Here is an 18,829-nt window from a genome sequence, read left to right as displayed (position 1 = left end):
AGACAGATAAAAGGTATGAGAAAGTTAAAGGTAGGAAGAACTCTTATGGGTGTCGATATTACTCTCCGTGTGTTTTAATATAGGGAACAGAAAGGAAAGAATGAAGGAACAGTTTAATATTAACAAATACGCAAACTCTTCTTATGCAAATACAACAAAGAAACACACAAAAAAGCTATAAGAAAGTAGGAAGTAAAAGAGAAGACGAGTAGGGGAAGCCGTGAAAAATCCCCTGTAGGCCTCGGGAAATTGCAGGTAATTGGGTATTTCACCTGTGCGTAGGCTGGAGGTGGATGCCCAGGTAGGGAGAGAGAGAATGAGAGGTAGGCCTATAAGGGAAGACCCAGGGATAGCCTACTACTACTACTACTACTTCTACTACTACTATATCTTTCTCCTTTCTACTTTTTTTATCATCAAGGTCATCTTTGTATTAGGCTAAATTTGGACCTGTTGCTCATCCTAGTGGCGCCATCTGATAGAATTTCGCTTTCTAAAAAATTATCTAATATTTTTTAAGCCTATCTTTGTGTTCTATGTTATTATTTATCTTATTATTTATCATTTATCTTTATTACTTATGTTTTACTTGATGAGATTGTTAAAAGACGCAAAACAATAGGTAGATAGGTGATTCGTACGTTGTTGAATGATAAAAGAGAATAAAATTGAAGATAAGAAAAGAGAGAATATAAGAATAGTAATAGAAGGAAGAAAAGAAGAAAAGAGAAAGAAAACAGGATAAAAAAAAGCTAAAGAAGAGAAGAGAAGGGAAAGAAAAGAGGAGAAAAAAACTAACCAAGAGGAGAGAGAGAAAAGAAGAGAAAAAGAGCTAAAGAAAAGAGAAGAGAAAGAAGAGGAGAAAAAAAGCTAACGAAGAAAAGAGAAAGGAAACAGGAGAGAAAAAAAAACTAAAGAAGAGAATATTAGAGAGGGAAGAGAGAGAGAACAGAATATCAGAGTTGGATAAGTAAGAAATGACTGTGCATGTGAAAGGTATCGCCCACGCTCAAGAAAACACGAAGGCCTATTAATCACTTCACTTTTCCTTCCCCTAATAAGAAGAACGTAGGCTGTAATTGGTACCTGTAGGCTTGTGGTTTGCTTTCATATAGGCCTTTACTTTTTTGGGGCTTGTTAACTTTCTCCTGAACAAAAGCAAAGTGGATGAGAATACAGTAAATTTGTAGTTTGTTTTTATATTATTAATTCTTATTTAAATGAAGGCAAAATAACGTCCATTCTTAAATCATTGTTATTCTTCTTTTTATTCTTGTTCGTATTTAGCTTCTTCTTCTTCTTCTTATTATTATTATTATTATTATTAACTCTTCTGAAGGTAAAAGGTAAAGTTGGGTGGCAGAAGCAAAATGAATGTGTCCCAAATTTGGATTATTTTCGCTGTATAATAAACTCTTGTAAACAAAAACAAAAACAAACAAAACAAACACAACGACCTCTTTTTTTCTTCCTCAGCGGGCTTTTTTCTCATTTAATTTTCCCCTTGAGTTGCTTCCTTTACTATAAAAAAAGAAAAAAAAAAAAAGCCCCTCACATATACAAATCCCAAATCACAAACAAAAACTCTCCTCTGAAGGTATTTTTTTTTCTTTCTCAGAGGGCTATTTTCTCGTTTATTTTTCCCCTTGATCTGCTTCCTTTACTATTAAAAAAAAAAAACTCTCTTATAAACAAAATAAAAAAAATAGTCAAACACAGCGAGCTCTTTTTCTCCTCAGCGGGTTATTTTCTCATTTATTTTTCCCTTTGATCTGCTTCCTTCACTGTAAAAAAAAGAATAAAAAAACTAAAAACTCTCACATAACAAAATCAAAATCACAAACATAAACTCTCCTCTGAGCGAAAGCAAAGTCAACTATTAGTCACCCTTTCAAGCCTCACCGTTCATGCAACCTGCTGACTAACTCCTGTCCTACTTATTATTATTAAATCTTCCAAACAGACACTTTATCGTTTTTCCCCGACTATTAACTCTACTAAATCTACATCACTAACACCAAATGAAAGACAAAACTAACAATAAGCAGAAAATCAGAAAATGTATTATGTTTTTGCGCTATTAAACACAAAACGAATCTGAAACGAAAGAAAAAATGAACAAAACACAACAAATCATCGTTTTGTATACAAAACGAATCTAAAACGAAAAGAATAATGAAGAAAACACAACAAATCATCGTTTTTCTTGCTACTAAACACAAAACGAATCTGAAACGAAAGAAAAAATGAACAAAACACAACAAATCATCTTTTTTTCTTTACCATTAACTCTACTAAAACTACATCACTAACATCTAAAGAAAGACAAAACAAACGGAAAACAGAATATGTACCTGTATCGTGTTTTTCTTTCTATATTAAACACAAAACGAAGCAAAAAGTAAAACTAAAACGAGCAAGTCACAGACATTTCCTCTTTCCCAGCCTCCACACTGTCCCGGTCCCGCCCACTCGCCCGCCGCTGAAAGTGAAAGTGCCCGGGCAGGTTAGGTTGCCTTGTGTGGCGCGGCCTGCGTAGGTAGGTGACCCCCAGGTATGACTAACCCTGGGTATAACCACGCTCACTTGGCCTCCGGGATGTAAACAAAGCAACGAATGGCTACCAAACAGGAGGAATGAAGAGGGATAGGAGACAATGATTATGGAGGAAGAAAGTACCAATGAAGAAGAAAGACGAGAGGAGTAAAGATTTAAAGGTCAAAAGGAAAGGGAAAGGTGACATATATATTGCTTGCATGAAGGGGAATAGGAGAAAATGATCATGGAGGAAGAAAATACTAATAAAGGAGAAGAAAGACGAGAGGAGTAAAGATCTGAAGATGAAAAGGAAAGGCAAAGGTGACATATATTTTGCTTGCATGAAGAGAAATAGGAGGAAATAATTATGGAGAAAGAAAACAGGAATAATGAAGAATAAGAATAAAGAGCTAAAGATGAAAAGGAAATAGTTTAGATGACATATATTTTGCTTGCATGACACGTATCTCATAGCCTAAAGGGGAAGGAAGTAGAGTAGGCTAGTTTGATACATGTAGAGAGACTAGCAAGCAGGCCTCACAGTAGGAAAGGACTGTTTGTGATACCTGGTGTTGGTTCATGAATCTGTGTCTATGTTCCTTTCTCTTTCTTTTTAATTTGCATTCGTATTTATAAGAAGTAAGAAGTGAAATCATTTGTGGTATTGTCCATCGTGTTGGTTCATAAATCTGTGTCTATATTCCTTTCTCTTTCTTTTTAATTTGCATTCGTATTTATAAGAAGTAAGAAGTGAAATCATTTGTGGTATTGTCCATCGTGTTGGTTCATAAATCTGTGTCTATATTCCTTTTTCTTTCTTTTTAATTTGCATTCGTATTTATAAGAAGTAAGAAGTGAAATCATTTGTGGTATTGTCCATCGTGTTGGTTCATAAATCTGTGTCTATATTCCTTTTTCTTTCTTTTAAATTTGCATTCGTATTTGTAAGAAGTAACAAGTGAAAACGTTTGTGCTATTGTCCTCCGTATTGGTTTATTAATTGCTATACATATTTATTTTTTATTTACTAATTTGCTTTCGTATTTGACAGATGAGTGGTTACCTAATTATAACGATCGCTTTATCTATTGTGCATGTATAAGATGTTCTGATTATGCATTCTTATCTGCATTTCTTGTTCTTTCTTGATATAAATAACCCACTCAAAAGACACACACACAGGTTTGGAATAGACTTAGTGAGGATGTAGTATCGGCGAGGAGTGTGCAAATCTTTAAGGAAAAACTGGACAAGTACGGATATGCAGACGGGACCACACGAGCGTAAGCCCAGGCCTGTAAAATTAAAACTAGGTAAATACAACTAGGTAAACACACACACACACACACACACACACACACACACACACACACTAACCTGGCTGTGACATTCTAACTAACAGGATGCTTCACAAAAGGCATGTGTGACGAGCGTTTGAAAGTCAGCCACAACTTTTTCCTCCAAGCGCCAAACATTTCATTCCATTGTCGAGTTTTACCGTCAAAAGGAATGGATTGCGGGCTTGGCTTTCAGGTTAGGCGAGCGAAAATAGAATATAGTAAAAGAGAGGAGAGAGGAGGGAGTTTCGTTTTACACACAGACCCTGTTTAGATATCGGAGGGTTAAAAAAAAAGAAAGAAAAAGAAGAAAAAAGTAAATAAATAAAATAAAATAGATAAATTACACCCACCCTGTTAAGACGTCGAAGAATTAAAAACAAAACAAAAAAATAAATAAAAAAATAAATAAATAAAATAAAATAGATAAATTACACCCACCCTGATTAGACATCGAACAGTTAACAATAGAAAAAAAGAAAAGAAAAAAAACTAACTAAATAAAATACTGAAAATAAATAAAAGGTAAGGCTTGATTTGAAGGTGTTTCCGTATCGGTGGCAAAAATAATGATAGTAATAATAATAAAGAAAATATTCTAACCGATATTGAAGATGATTTTTTTTTTTTTTTTTACATGCGTCGAATAATAAAAATAGTAAGAACTGCATTGAATGTGTGTTTACATATGCCATGATAGTAATGATAATAACAATGATGATGATAATAATAATGATAATAATAATAATAATAATAATAATAATAATAATAATAATAATAATAATAATAATAATAATAATAATAATAATAATAAAATAATAATAATAATAATAAGAGATTTTGAAGCTAGGATTTTATTGTTCTACTTCTCGCAGCGATAGAAGGCATTTTTTTTTTGTCTCTCTCTTTGTCATAATACTGTTTCTCCTCATTTCCTTTCTTTTCTCCTTTATTCTCTTCCTCCCAACATCCACCAATCAACAATCATCTCTCCGTGACACGTGACAACATCTAATAATAATAATAAAATAATAATACTAAGAGATTTTGAAGTTTAGATTTTGTTGTTCTATTCTTCGCAGTGATATAGAAGGCATTGTTTTTTTTCTGTTTTTTTTTTTTCGTCTCTTCCTCTGTCATAATACTTTTCTCCTCATTCCCTTCTTTTCCCCTTCACTCTCTTCCTCAACAACATCCACCAATCACCAATCGCCTCTCCGTGACACGTGACAACATCCAACCAATCACAACACACCATCCCCCTGTTTTTCGTCTCTTCCTCTGTCATAATACTTTTCTCCTCATTCCCTTCTTTTCCCCTTCACTCTCTTCCTCAACAACATCCACCAATCACCAATCGCCTCTCCGTGACACGTGACAACATCTACCCAATCACAACACACTAACCCACATCCCACACCCAATCACCTTTCAGCTTCGTCGCCTGGCCACGCCCACACCCGTTCCCCTTCTTACCTGCCGGCTCAATTAGAACACTTCGACAGGTGAGATTGTAGCGAGTGGAGGTGTTGAAGATGAGGGTGGTGATGTTGGTGGTGATGTTGGTGGTGATGGGGTGTGTAAATTCATCACCTTTGTCGGCATTTGTGGTGAAGGGACTTTTCCCAGTGAATTCTAAGGTGAGAGAGAGAGAGAGAGAGAGAGAGAGAGAGAGAGAGAGAGAGAGAGAGAGAGAGAGAGAGAGAGAGAGGTTTTGGTATTAGTTTCAGTTTTGTTTCTTTAAGTTTTATAATGACTTAAATAGTTTCAAGTTTCCTCTTTAATTATGTTTCCTTCTCCTCTTTTTACTTTCCTCCTTTTCTCTCTCTCTCTCTCTCTCTCTCTCTCTCTCTCTCTCTCTCTCTCTCTCTCCCTTCGTATCTATGTTTATTTATCTGCTTCCTACCTTCCTACCTCCTTATCTACGTACTTCTTTACTCCACATTTCCTTCCCTTCCTACATCCTTTCTCCACTTCACTCCTTCACCCACACCTTCAGGATAGCGAGGAGGCATCCCTGACGAGATTCCTGACGGCGGCGCTGCAGGAGATGGGCACCTGTGACCTCTCCTTGGCTGTGGGGGAGAGGGCGGCGCAGCGCTGGCCTGGCCTCATCTACTCCCTACTCCTGATGGTTCCTCTTCCACGGCAGGTGGGTGGGTGTAGGGTGGAGGGGATGGGTTGGAATGGGTTAGGTTGGATTGGGGGGTGAAGGTTGCTGGGTTGGGTGTGGGGGGTTGTGTTTTGGGGTTGTGGGGAGTGGTTGTCTGTGTGTGTGTTTGTTTGTGTGTTTTATCTGTTAATCTGCGTATTTTGTCAGTGTTTCAGATAGTCATCCAGTTAGTTAGTCTTTCAGTCGGCCAGTCAGTCAGTCAGTTAGTCAGTCAGTCAGTTCGTCTGTCAATAAGTCGATTAGTCAGAGGTCCATTACATCAGTTAGTCAGTCAGCCAGTCATACATTTAGTCAGTCATACAATTAGTCAGTCAGTTGTATGGTTAGTCAGTCAGTCAGTCAATAGGTCAGCCAGTCGGTCAGTAGTTTAGAGGTCCATTCATATAGTCAATCAGTCCAGGTAAGTCTAGGTAAGTCAGTCAATCATTCAGTTAGTAAGTCAATTAGTCATTTAGTCAGTCATTCAATCCTGTCCTTCCTTCTTTCCTTCCTTCATTCATTCATTCAGTCAGTCAGTCAGTCAGTCAGTCAGTCAATCGATCCAAGCAAGTCAGTCGATCCAAGTAAGTCAGTCAGTCAATCAGTCCATGTGAATCAAAACTCCATACAATCAATAAAGTTCACTCCTTCAGGTCCTAACAATCAGCGCCTGGCAGGACTTCGCGGGGATCTCCAGGACTTCCTCCACCTGCCAGGGCAACGTGATCATCCTGCAGGACCCCGAGACGCTCCTCACCTTCGTCTCCAATTCACCTACGGATTGGGACTACGACGGCAGGTGAGGAAAGGAAGAGAGGTAGATGAGGAGAATGGGAGGAGGGAAGGAGGTAAGCAAGTAGGAGGGAAAGAAGGAGGAAGAGGGGAAAGGAGGGAGGTCCGTAAGATAGTAGGAATGGATCTCAATACCAATACTAATACTAATACCAATACTAATACCAATACTAATACTAATACCAATACTAATACTAATACCAATACTAATACTAATACGAATGCCAATACTAATACCAATACTCACACAAACACTAACACTAATACCAATACCAATACTAATATAACACTAACTAATACAAATACCAATACTAATACCAATACTAATACCAAAACTAATACCAAAACTAAGGTTCGTGGTGGTGGGGTTGAACAAGACACACCTGGAAGCACTAACGAGAAGCAGGTGTGGCAGGAAGACCAAGCACATCGTGGGGCTGGTCCAGGTGAGTTTTTTTTTATTTTTTATTCTTTCTTTTATTCTTCCTTTCCAGTGCAGTTAATTCGTAAAGTAGACTTGAACAACAGATATACGTATTTTGTTTCCTCCTATTTTCCTTCTTTTCTTTCCTTTTTTCTTTCAAAATACATAATTCTTTATTTCCCTCATTCTTTTCAATTTTTTTCTTTATAGACACACTTATTTATTTATTCTTAATTTCCTCCCATTTTTTACTCCTTTCCAACTCTTTTTTTTTTTTTTTACAAACATACGTATTTAATTTCCTATGTTTCCTCTTTTTTTTTTATAAACACCTATTCTTTTCCCTTTCGCTTTCCTCTCTACTTTTCTTTTCATACATTTCTATTCCTCTCAATTCCCTCCTTTCCTTCCCTCCTTCCCTCCATTCTTTCCATCCATTCTTAACACACACACGTATTCATTCTCCTCTGACTCTCACTTTCATCCTCTCCCCCCCGAGTCCGAGCGTCGTCCAGGTGTATGGGAGGTGTTCGTCAATCAGCTGTACTCTCACCTGGGCACAGCACAGGTTACCACATGGACAGGTACACGCTTCACCCTCCCTCGCCCGCTGTTCCCGGAGAAGCTTGAGAATTTTAATGGAGCGAATCTGAAGGTGAGTTTGGTGGTGGTGATGGTGGTGGTAGTGGTGGTGGTGATGACGGTTTTCTCTTTCTCTTATTCCCTCTTTCTTTGTGTTTTCCTTCTTTTCCTTTTGTTTTGGTTTTCCCTTTATCTTGCTTGTTTTCCCATTTTCTTCATTCTCTCTAATTATTCCGTTTTCTTTTCCCTTTTTCCATTGTCTTTCTCTTTCTCTTCGTCTCCCTTCTCATCCACTTCCATTTCTCTCTTTTCTTTCTTCTTATTCCAATTTTCCTCTCTTCTTCTTTTCTCTGCATTTTCTTCGTGTTTCTCCTCTCTCTCTCTCACCTCCATTTCCCATTCTCTTTCTTATTTCTCCTCATCATCCTCTCCTCTCATCTCTTCTTTTTCTTCACGTGTATTTTATTTTCTCTTTTCGTTCACCTCATTTTCTTTTCTTCCTCCTCTTATCTCTTTTCTTCCTCATTTTCCACCCGTTTTCCCTCTTCTCGCTCTCTCAACTCCATTTTCCGTTTTCTTTCATCTTCCCGTTTTCTCCCGCAGGTGGTGGTGGTGGAGTACAACCCGGCCATCTTCTACCTGCGGGACGGTCGGGGCAGCATCGTGGACAGGTACGGGCTGGACATAGAGGTGATCGAGGCCATGGCGAGGCTCTTCAACTTCACGCCCAGGTACATCGAGTCGCCGCCAGGTGTGTTGGTTTACCTGTCTGATTGTTTGCTTGGGTTAGTTTGTGGGTTTGCGAGTGAAAAAAAATGGATCTCTCAGTAAACCTCTATGTAATGTTTCTCCTCTAAAGGTAAACTAATTATCTATCTAACTAACTTACTAATTAGATAACTTCATACAATCTAATTTCCTACACTTTTCACTTACCTTCCATGGCCATTCTTATTTCCAGCAATATCACAAGCTCTCCCTTCCTTGGCCATTCCCTTAAGACCAGTTCCAACACTACCACAAGCTCTCCCTTCCTTGGCCATTCCCTTGAGATCAGTTCCAACACTATCACAAGCTCTCCCTTCCTTGGCCATTCCTTTAAGACCATTTCCAGCACTATCACAAGCTCTCCCTTCCTCGGCCATTCCCTTAAGACCAGTTCCAGCACTATCACAAGCTCTCCCTTCCCTGGCCATTCCCTTGAGATCAGTTCCAACACTACCACAAGCTCTCCCTTCCTTGGCCATTCCCTTGAGATCAGTTCCAACACTATCACAAGCTCTCCCTTCCTTGGCCATTCCCTTGAGATCAGTTCCAACACTATCACAAGCTCTCCCTTCCTTGGCCATTCCCTTGAGACCAGTTCCAACACTATCACAAGCTCTCCCTTCCTTGGCCATTCCCTTGAGATCAGTTCCAACACTATCACAAGCTCTCCCTTCCTTGGCCATTCCCTTGAGATCAGTTCCAACACTATCACAAGCTCTCCCTTCCTTGGCCATTCCCTTGAGATCAGTTCCAACACTATCACAAGCTCTCCCTTCCTTGGCCATTCCCTTAAGACCATTTCCAGCACTATCACAAGCTCTCCCTTCCTCGGCCATTCCCTTGAGATCAGTTCCAACACTATCACAAGCTCTCCTTCCATTTTATCCACAAGCTCCCTTCTCTCGGCATTCCCTTAAGACCATTTCCAGCACTATCACAAGCTCTCCCTTCCTCGGCCATTCCCTTGAGATCAGTTCCAACACTATCACAAGCTCTCCCTTCCTTGGCCATTCCCTTGAGACCAGTTCCAGCACTATCACAAGCTCTCTTTTCCTTGGCCATTCCCTTGAGACCAATTCCAACACTATCACAAGCTCTTTTCCTTGGCCATTCCCTTGAGACCAGTTCCAACACTATCACAAGCTCTCCCTTCCTTGGCCATTCCCTTAAGACCAGTTCCAACACTATCACAAGCTCTCCCTTCCTCGGCCATTCCCTTGAGATCAGTTCCAACACTATCACAAGCTCTCCCTTCCTCGGCCATTCCCTTGAGACCAGTTCCAGCACTATCACAAGCTCTCTCCCTTCCTTGGCCATTCCCTTGAGACCAGTTCCAACACTATCACAAGCTCTCCCTTCCTTGGCCATTCCCTTGAGACCAGTTCCAACACTATTACAAGCTCTCCCTTCCTTGGTCAATCCCCATAGATCAGTTCCAACACTATTACAAGCTTTTCCTTCCTCCCTTATGATCACTTCCAATAATTAGTCCTCTTCTAAACCTCTTAATCCTCCTCCATTTCCTCTTAATCCTCTTCTAAATCTCTTAACTATGTCGGGGTCTTTCAGGTGAGCTTTGGGGTGAGTTACTACCAAACGGATCATTCAGTGGCATGGTGGGGATGATCGGACGAGAGGAAGGGGATGTGGCCGTGGGGAACGTCTACCTCTCCTCCTTTTTGGGCCGCCTCAACTACCTGTCCTACTCTGCCTCTTATGCGACCGACGTGAGTGTGTGAGGGAGTAAGGGGAAGAGATAGAGATGAAGACAGAGAAGGGGGCGGGGCTTGCAAGTGGAGCAGCCAATGATATGCGTTTAAAAAAGAGGTGGGCGGGGCTTGCAAATGGAGCAGCCAGTGATATGCGTTTAAGAAAGAGGTGGGCGGGGCTTGCAAGTGGAGCAGCCAATGATATGCGTTTAAGAAAGAGGTGGGGGCAGGGCTTGCAAGTGGAGCAGCCAATGATATGCGTTGAAGGAAGAGGTGGGCGGGGCTTGTGTGCCATATTAACTTGAACCACCTCCTCTTTCCTTTTCTCTTTCCCTTCCTTCTCACTCTCATTCAATCTTTTCTCCATTCTTCTTTTCTATCTATTTTTTTTCTCGTCTCCAATCTCTCTTCCTTCTCATCTCTCCTTTCATTTCTCTCTCATGTCTTCTCCACGTTCTTATTCTTCTTATTTCTCATCCTTCACCTCCTCTCTTTTGTTATCATATCTTTTCTTCATTCTTCTTTAACATCTATTCCTTTCCTTCTTATCTCTCATTTTTCACCTCCTCTCTTCTGTTCCCTAATCTTTTCTGCATTCTTCTTTTCTATCTCTTCCTTTCCTTGCCTCCTATTTCTCTTCCTTCTCATCTCTACTTTCATTTATCTCTCACGTCTTCTCTTCTTCGAGTTCTTATTCCCGTAGTGGAGTTTAAAGGGACAAGTGGGCGTGGCTTGCGTGCCATACTAGCGTGAACTTAGCATTAAGATATTTCCTTTTGTCCTCTCTTCTTATTCCTCACTTCTTTTCTGTTCTCATATCTTTAAATTCATGTCTCTTCTCATGTCTCACCTCTTCTGTTTTCATATATTCTCTGCATTCTTCTCCTCTCCTTTCCTTTTCCATTTTCCTTCTCTCCTTTACGTTCTTTTCATCGTAGTGGAGTTGTTTCCAAGCCCGCGTGGAGCCTCCCTTACCCTACTACCTGGCGCTTGCTCTACCTTACCGGCTCACCACCTGGCTTAGTCTCCTCGGTTGTACCCTGATGCTGGTACCTGTGCTGCACCTGTTGGCCACGCCGGAGGAAAGGTAAATCGATAAAGAAACAATGCAATACTCTTTTTATTTTCCACGCTTTAATCTCTTTTTCTTCTCTCTCCTCTCTTCTCTCTCATCTCTTTTTCTCTCACACAGACAGAAGCAAAACTGGACCAGCATCTCTGACAGCCTCCTACATATACTCGGTCTTCACTTTCGGATCCCGCAAACACGAGTACCGGCCGGGACAACTCCGAGGGTGCTAGTGGCTTTCCTGTGGCTGTACGTGATCATTATAACAACGGGATACAGCTCCAACTTGACGGCCTTCCTAACGGTTCAGCGCAGCCCGGCCGGTGTGGAGACGATCAAGGAACTGTACGAATCGAAAATGACTGTTCTGGGTCTGGGGCAGTACTTCAAGTTTAATATGATGCAGTCTGCTAACCCGTATGTACAGGTATGAGATAACAGGTGTGTGATTGGTTTGCCAGGTGTGATATGGAAAGGGAAAGGGAAAAGGATAGTTGTGTAAAGGGGAGAGTATTTCAAGTTTAATATGATGCAGTCTGCTAACCCGTATGTACAGGTATGGGATGACAGGTGTGTGATTTGGCTTGCCAGGTGTGATATGCAAGCTCAACAACAATAAGTATTACCACCAACATATATTTTTCAGAAGCATCGCCAACGTTTTTCCTTTGTTTTTTCTTTACATTTTGACTCTGAGCTACGAGAGTGGTGATTTTGATGATTTGGTTCCCTCAATACCACCCTCCCTTCCTCTTCCTTCCCTCCCTCCAATTCCTTCTTCCTTTCTTCCCTCTCACATTCTCTTCCCTTCTCATTCCTTCCTCCTTCCCTTTCGCATCCACAAGAAGGAACAGAAGTAGACTAACCCGCTTCCCTCTTCATACCTCAGGGCCTGGCGGGGACTTACAAGCTGCTGTTCAACGTCGAGGAGATGGACTCGTTGATAGAGCGCGGGGAGGGCGTGGGGATACAGGGGAAGAAGTACCAACTGTATATCATCAAAAAGAGATACTCCCCACGCGGCACACCCACCGTCAGGATACTCAAGGTGGGATATGGAAAGGAAAAGTGAAAAGGATAAATAAATGAAGATATAAATAAGTAAATAGGTAACTAACTAACTAATTAACTAACAAACTAACTATATAAATAAGAGAAGGCCTGTTTGAAAAGCCTCTTCTTGTAGGTTTAGGTATTTCCAGGGGTAGTTTTCTGACCCTGGTGGTAGTTTGATCTTTCTTTGGTCTTACGGAGGAGTTTTAGGCATTTCCAGGGGTAGTTTTCTGACCCTGGTGGTAGTTTGATCTTTCTATGGGCTTACGGACGAGTTTCAGGCATTTCCATGGGTAGTTTTCTGACCCTGGTGGTAGGTTGATCTTTCTATGGTCTTACGGAGGAGAGTTTTAGGCATTTCCATGGGTAGTTTTCTGACCCTGGTGGTAGTTTGATCTTTATTTGGTCTTACGGAGAAGTTTTAGGCATTTCCAGGGGTAGTTTTTGACCCTGGTGGTAGTTTGATCTTTCTTTGGTCTTACGGAGGAGTTTTAGGCATTTCCAGGGGTAGTTTTTGACCCTGGTGGTAGGTTGATCTTTCTTTGGTCTTACGGAGGAGAGTTTCAGGCATTTCCAGGGGTAGTTTTTGACCCTGGTGGTAGTTTGATCTTTCTATGGTCTTACGGAGGAGAGTTTTAGGCATTTCCAGGGGTAGTTTTCTGACCCTGGTGGTAGTTTGATCTTTCTATGGTCTTGCGGAGGAGTTTTAGGCATTTCCAGGGGTAGTTTTCTGACCCTGGTGGTAGTTTGATCTTTATTTGGTCTTACGGAGGAGTTTTAGGCATTTCCAGGGGTAGTTGTTGACCCTGGTGGTAGTTTGACCTTTCATCCGTATACTGTGACCCTAAAACCCGATTGATCTCCTTTTTGGAATTTGGATATAGTTGACCTAAGAATACCTACTTTACTCTTCCTCTTCTTACTTTCCTCTTACTTTACTCTCTATCTTGCCTTTCAGGAGTGCTTCATGTCGCATAGCATAGCCTTGGCCCTTCAGGTTCACTCCCCCTTGAAGCCGCTGTTTGACAGAGGTGTGAGTCGCGTCGTGGAGAGCGGCCTTGTGAACAGGTGGTTTGCGGTCTCAATTAGCAGGGCATCGCAGGTGAGTGTGTGTGTGTGTGTGTGTGTGTGTGTGTGTGTGTGTGTGTGTGTGTGATGTTTTTTTTATGCAATTATGAATGTTGGGAATATATTTTTGTGGTACCTTGTTATAATTCATCTCTATATTAATCGTTTCTTCTGCTCTTCCTCCTCTTCCTTTTCTTCTTCTTCCTCTTCTTCTTCTTATTCCTACTACTTCTATTACTACTACTACTACAACTACTACCATTATGAGGTACAAAACTATTAGGCTACAGCTAGGCTAAATCTCCTTACTACTACTACTACTACTACTACTACTACTACTACATTGTTTTCTCTTGTAATCATGTTTTTCTTTAATTTTCTTTTCTATTCCACATTAGTTTTATTATTTTCTTTCTTCACGCATTCTATTTTCGTACGCCTAATCAATTTTTCAGTTTTTTTCAATCTTTTTCTCTCTGCTACTACTACTACTACAACTACGACTACTACTGCAGGAGGACGAGGGGGATGAGGATGACGAGGACGAGGAAGGCAAGAGGGAAGGATTTCTGGCCCTCTCTCTGGCTCACATTCAGGGCGTCTTCTTCATCCTATTCTTCGGCTCCCTTGCGGCCCTCCTCCTCTTCTGCCTCGAGCTAGTCTTTGGAAGGAAGTGAAGAGTGGCCGGACCTTTGTTTCCTTATGTTTGTTGGTGAAGATGGTGAAGGAAATGACCAAACGACGAACAAAAGGAAATATCTAAGTGTTATCTATATTATACGTAAAGTCTGTCTGTAAGTATGTTATTGAAGAAGTAAAATGCAGGATATACGGTCTTGACTCTCCTATGGCCAAGTGTAGCTCTTTATTGTCAGTGGTCATTTATCCTTTATGGTTTGTGATAGTCTATGTTCTCCTGCAACCTCGTGCCTGTTTTCTATGATCCTCTCGGTATAAAGGACTGATTTCAGGAGTGACTCTTGTGTTCTGTGGGTTACTTTAATTCTCGCTACGCCCTTACAAATAAAGGAATATCGATAGATTGATAGATAAATATATAATGCTTAAGATATACACATAAATATAGTCAAACAAATAGGTTGGTAGATAGCTAGATAGATAGGTAGACAGGTTTAAAGATAAATAGATAGACAGATAGAGATAGATTGATAAATAGATAGATAAATAGATTGGTGGATAAATTTCTTGTTCTTTTCTTCTTTTCTTCTTCTTTTCTTCTTTTTCCTCTCCCTCCTCTTTTTGTATTTTGTTATTATTTTTTTGTTTTTGTTATCGTTCTTGTTTTTGTTTTTCTACTACTACTACTACTACTACTACTACTACTACTACTACTACTACTGCTACTACTACTACAGCTACTACTACTACTACTACTACTACTACTACTACTACTACTACTACTTCCGCCTCACTTTCTTCATTAAGGGCGAAATTGGGGTCTAATTTCCTCCAGTTCTGAACCTTATTGAGTCTCATTAGTGGGCAGGTAACATGTGTGTGTGTGTGTGTGTGTGTGTGTGTGTGTGTGTGTGTAACCACTAAACACACACACACACACACACACACACACACACACAGGTAACATCGCAAACTTCAACGCTACACGGTTCACAGGTAAGGCTAATTAGGCTACCTGTAGGGGGGTGCTAGACCAGGTATGTTGTCTTAAGGGAAAGATTCATTTACTAACTCACTGATGTTGTTAATTAAAAAGTGACGGGGATGGGCACTGAGGTCAGGCGTAGCAATAGTGTATGACCTTACCTCTATCTTAATCCTTACTATTTTTTTTTATGAAAGGAAGAAAAGAGGAAAAGATGAACAGGAGAAATCGAGGTATGATAATGATGATGATGATGATGATGAAAAGTTTAAGAAAGGAAGAAAATAAGATAGACGAGCATGAAGAAAATGGGTTATAGTGGAAATGAAAAAGAGAAAGGAAGTAAATAGGAAAAGAAAGATAGGACGGAATAAGTAAATGAAAACTATCTCTTTTTCTTACTTTCTTTCTTTCTTTCTTCTTTATTTTTCTATCTCTTTCTCTCCTCAGTTATTTCTCTCCCTTCTTCTCCCTCCTTCTGGTATCTCTCTCTCTCTCTCTCTCCCTCCCTCTCTCTGTCTCTCCTTCATTTTCTCTCCCTCATACATTCCTCCTCCTTCTCCCCTCACATTCCTCCACAGCTCTCCCTCCTCTCTCCCTCCTCCTCCTTCTCCTCCTCCTCTTCTTCCCCTTTCTCTCTCTCCCCTCATTCTCCTTTCTTTCTCTTCCAGTTAGTTTCGTTTAGTGTCCTCCTCTGTCTCCTCCTTCTCCTCTTCCTTTTCTTCTTCCCCTCTTTCTCATTTTCCTCCTCCTCCTCCTCCTTCTCTTCTTCCTTTTCTTCTTCTTCCCCTCTTTCTCATTTTCCTCCTCCTCCTCCTTCCTTCTTCCTTTTATCTCTCTTCTCTTCCCCTCTTCTCTTCTCCTCCTCCTCTTCTTCCTTTTACTCATCTTCTTTCTCTTCCTGTTCTTCTCTTCTACTCTATTATTTACACTTCTTTCTGGTCCTTCTCCTCCTCCTCTTCTTCCTTCTCTTCTTTCTCCTCCTCTTCTTCGTTCAACTTCATCTACTACTACTACCACTACTACTACTACCACAACCACCACTACTACTACTACTGCTATTACTACTGCACGCGCTCCCCCAGTGGTCCCCCGAGGTGCTGGGTGACTGATGGACGCCAGGGGTTGGGGACAGGTGTTGTATTTTCCCCCAGGTGAAGTTTCGGGCCCAGGGACGAATTACGTTGGGAAATACAGGTAAAGGTGGAGGAGGAAGCCTTAGGTAAATGGATTGTTAAAGGAAATGGATTGCCAGAAGAGAGAGAGAGAGAGAGAGGGAGGGAGAGAGAATGGGAATATGGTTATGCCGGTTTGAGTAGGAGACTAAGTGGGATGGTGTACCTTATTTAAACCTCAATTTCTCCATTATTTTGATCTTTCAACCTCAAAACCTTACTGAAATCCTAAAGTCCAATTCCTTAACTATCCTTAGACACCAAATTCGTAAGGGTAAAGTAAAAGGGGAATGAGAAAACATTAAAAAAACAATGTATAGCCTCTACGCGTTGAGTATGAAAAGTAAGGGGAAGGTACCTTATTTAAACATCAAATTCTCCATTATTTCGACTTTTCAACATTAAAACCTTACTGAAATCTTAAAGTCCAATTCCTTAACTATCCTTAGACACCAAATTCGTAAGGGTAAAGTAAAACGGGAATGAGAAAACAGTAAAAAAAAACAATGTATAGCCTCTCTACGCACTGAGTATGAAAAGTAAGGGGAAGGTACCTTATTTAAACATCAAATTCTCCTTTATTTCGAACTTCCAACCTCAAAACTTTACTGAAATCCTAAAGTCCAATTCCTTAACTATCCTTAGACACCAAATTTGTAAGGCTAAAGTGAAAGGGAAATGAGAAAACAGCAATATCAGATGAACAATTAAAATATGTCCACGGTTTGAGTATGGAAAAAAGTGGGATGGTACCTTTTTTTAACCATCGAATTCTCCATTATTTAGACCTTCCAGCCCTAACACCCTGCTGAAAACCTTAAGTCCAACTCCTCAACTATACATAGACACCAAATTCGTAGGGGTAGAGGAAAGGAATAAAGAGAAAACATTGATAAAAGAGGAATAATTCAAGTCTATCTGAAGTGAGCGACGTGTGGCAACCATCGCAGCATCAGGTCGGAGCGGCAGTCACCTCTCAGTGCCTGGTTGACGGTGGCTGAGGGAGGACGTGTCGCGGGCCGGACCATGTAGAGGTGTTTAGCTGTCTATTATTAAAAGGGTGAATATAATCATCTTCTTAACGTTAAAACAAACACTAATAAGGAAGTTTAAGAGTAATTTCCACCGTTTTACTAATAGATTTTCCTCGTAAAGTGGAAATAAGTAGTTTAGGTTTGAATTTTAATTGGACTAAGAGGGGAATTGTTCTTGTTTTTGTTGTTTATTGTTGTTTTGGTTGTTTTATACGTGTTTGAGTCATGTACTGTATTGACGTGGATTGTGAGTGAGGGAAGAGGAAAAGGAAGAGGAAGGAAGAGGAGGAGAAGAGGTTTTGCGATTTTGCCTCCTTCGCTTCTTCTGTTTTTTGGTAAGTATTCAAGTTGTGTTTATTTTGTTTGCTGTTATTGTTGTTTGTGTTTGTGTGGTTGTGGTTGTGTTTACTAATGAATGCTTCTTCTTTTTCATGTTCTTCGACCTCTTCTTCCTTTTCTTCTTTCCTTTTTTTCCTCATTCTTTTTCGCTTTCATTTTATTTCTTTTGTATTCTTGTTCCTTCTTGTTCTTTTGTTTGTTCTTGTTTTCTTCTTCATGTTCTCGTTCTTTTTATTTTTCTTCTATTTCCTCTTTTTCTTCGTCTGTTTCTTATTGTTTTTCTTGTTCTTCTGTTTCTTCTCCCTCGTTCTTCATTCTCTTGTTCTCTTTCCTCTTCTTCTTCCTCTTCTTTTTCATCATCATTATAATCATAGTATTATTATAATTATTGTTCTTATTCTTCAACTTCTTTTGTATTATGTGTTGTTTATCTATTATATATGTTTACCATGATCTGTAAAACACACACACACACACACACACACACACACACATACATACACACACCTATCATTGTTCTGTCAGTCATTAAGGAAGAGCTACGGGGCGATTTTTCCAAACACAAACACGGGCAAGGTAAATAAAAACGAAGGCCGGTGTTTGCAGGAGAAATGTTACACGCCTACACTTGTTACCTCGTTTTTTGGGGTGTTTTTTTATTTACTTGTTGACTATTGTTGTTATGTTAGTCTTTTGTTATATATAGAAGGACAGGTAAATAAAACGAAGGCCCGTGTTTGCAGGAGATATGTTACACGCCTACACTTGTTACCTCGTTTTTTTGGGTGTTTTTTTATTTACTTGTTGACTATTGTTGTTATGTTAGTCTTTTGTTATATATAGAAGGACAGGTAAATAAAACGAAGGCCGGTGTTTGCAGATATGTTACACAGCTACACTTGTTACATCTGTTTTTTTTTTTTATTAATTTGTTGTTTATTGTTATGTTATGTTACTCTTTTGTTTTATTATAGAAGGAAAGGTAAAAAAAAAAAAAACGAAAGTCGGTGTTTGCAGGAGAAATGTGACACGGCTGTTTTTTTTGTCGTTTTTTGTTTTTTTTGTTTATTGTTGACTATTGTTGTTATAGTTAGACTTTTGTTAACTTATATAGAAGGACAGGTTTACATAAAACGAAGGCCCGTGTTTGCAGAAAAACAGAAAA

At 39.9% G+C, this 18,829-nt stretch overlaps 1 protein-coding gene across 1 annotated transcript; it reads left to right on the top strand.

Annotated features, from left to right (window-relative positions):
- The first annotated feature begins 5,381 nt into the window (after window positions 1-5,381).
- On the top strand, window positions 5,382-14,312 carry LOC127010244 (ionotropic receptor 93a-like). The gene is made up of 12 exons (XM_050884117.1): window positions 5,382-5,515; window positions 5,875-6,027; window positions 6,681-6,826; window positions 7,172-7,265; window positions 7,743-7,898; window positions 8,429-8,576; window positions 10,163-10,320; window positions 11,241-11,389; window positions 11,495-11,798; window positions 12,261-12,419; window positions 13,383-13,526; window positions 14,008-14,312. Exons 1-12 carry the CDS (start codon window positions 5,411-5,413, stop codon window positions 14,167-14,169), a joined length of 1,878 nt encoding a protein of 625 aa, XP_050740074.1. The 5' UTR covers window positions 5,382-5,410; the 3' UTR covers window positions 14,170-14,312.
- Window positions 14,313-18,829: the final 4,517 nt, after the last annotated feature.

This window comes from Eriocheir sinensis, chromosome 42, assembly GCF_024679095.1.
Source record: "Eriocheir sinensis breed Jianghai 21 chromosome 42, ASM2467909v1, whole genome shotgun sequence".
Lineage (NCBI taxonomy): Eukaryota > Metazoa > Arthropoda > Malacostraca > Decapoda > Varunidae > Eriocheir > Eriocheir sinensis.
This window is presented reverse-complemented; position numbering and strand designations above follow the sequence as displayed.

Bases quoted from the DNA above. Each gene is read 5' to 3' on its own strand.
- LOC127010244 (XM_050884117.1), top strand. From the start codon at position 5,411: ATGAGGGTGGTGATGTTGGTGGTGATGTTGGTGGTGATGGGGTGTGTA. The intron at 10,321-11,240 runs GTGAGTGTGTGA...TTTTCATCGTAG, and splicing joins CTGCCTCTTATGCGACCGAC to TGGAGTTGTTTCCAAGCCCG. The intron at 12,420-13,382 runs GTGGGATATGGA...CTTGCCTTTCAG, and splicing joins CCACCGTCAGGATACTCAAG to GAGTGCTTCATGTCGCATAG.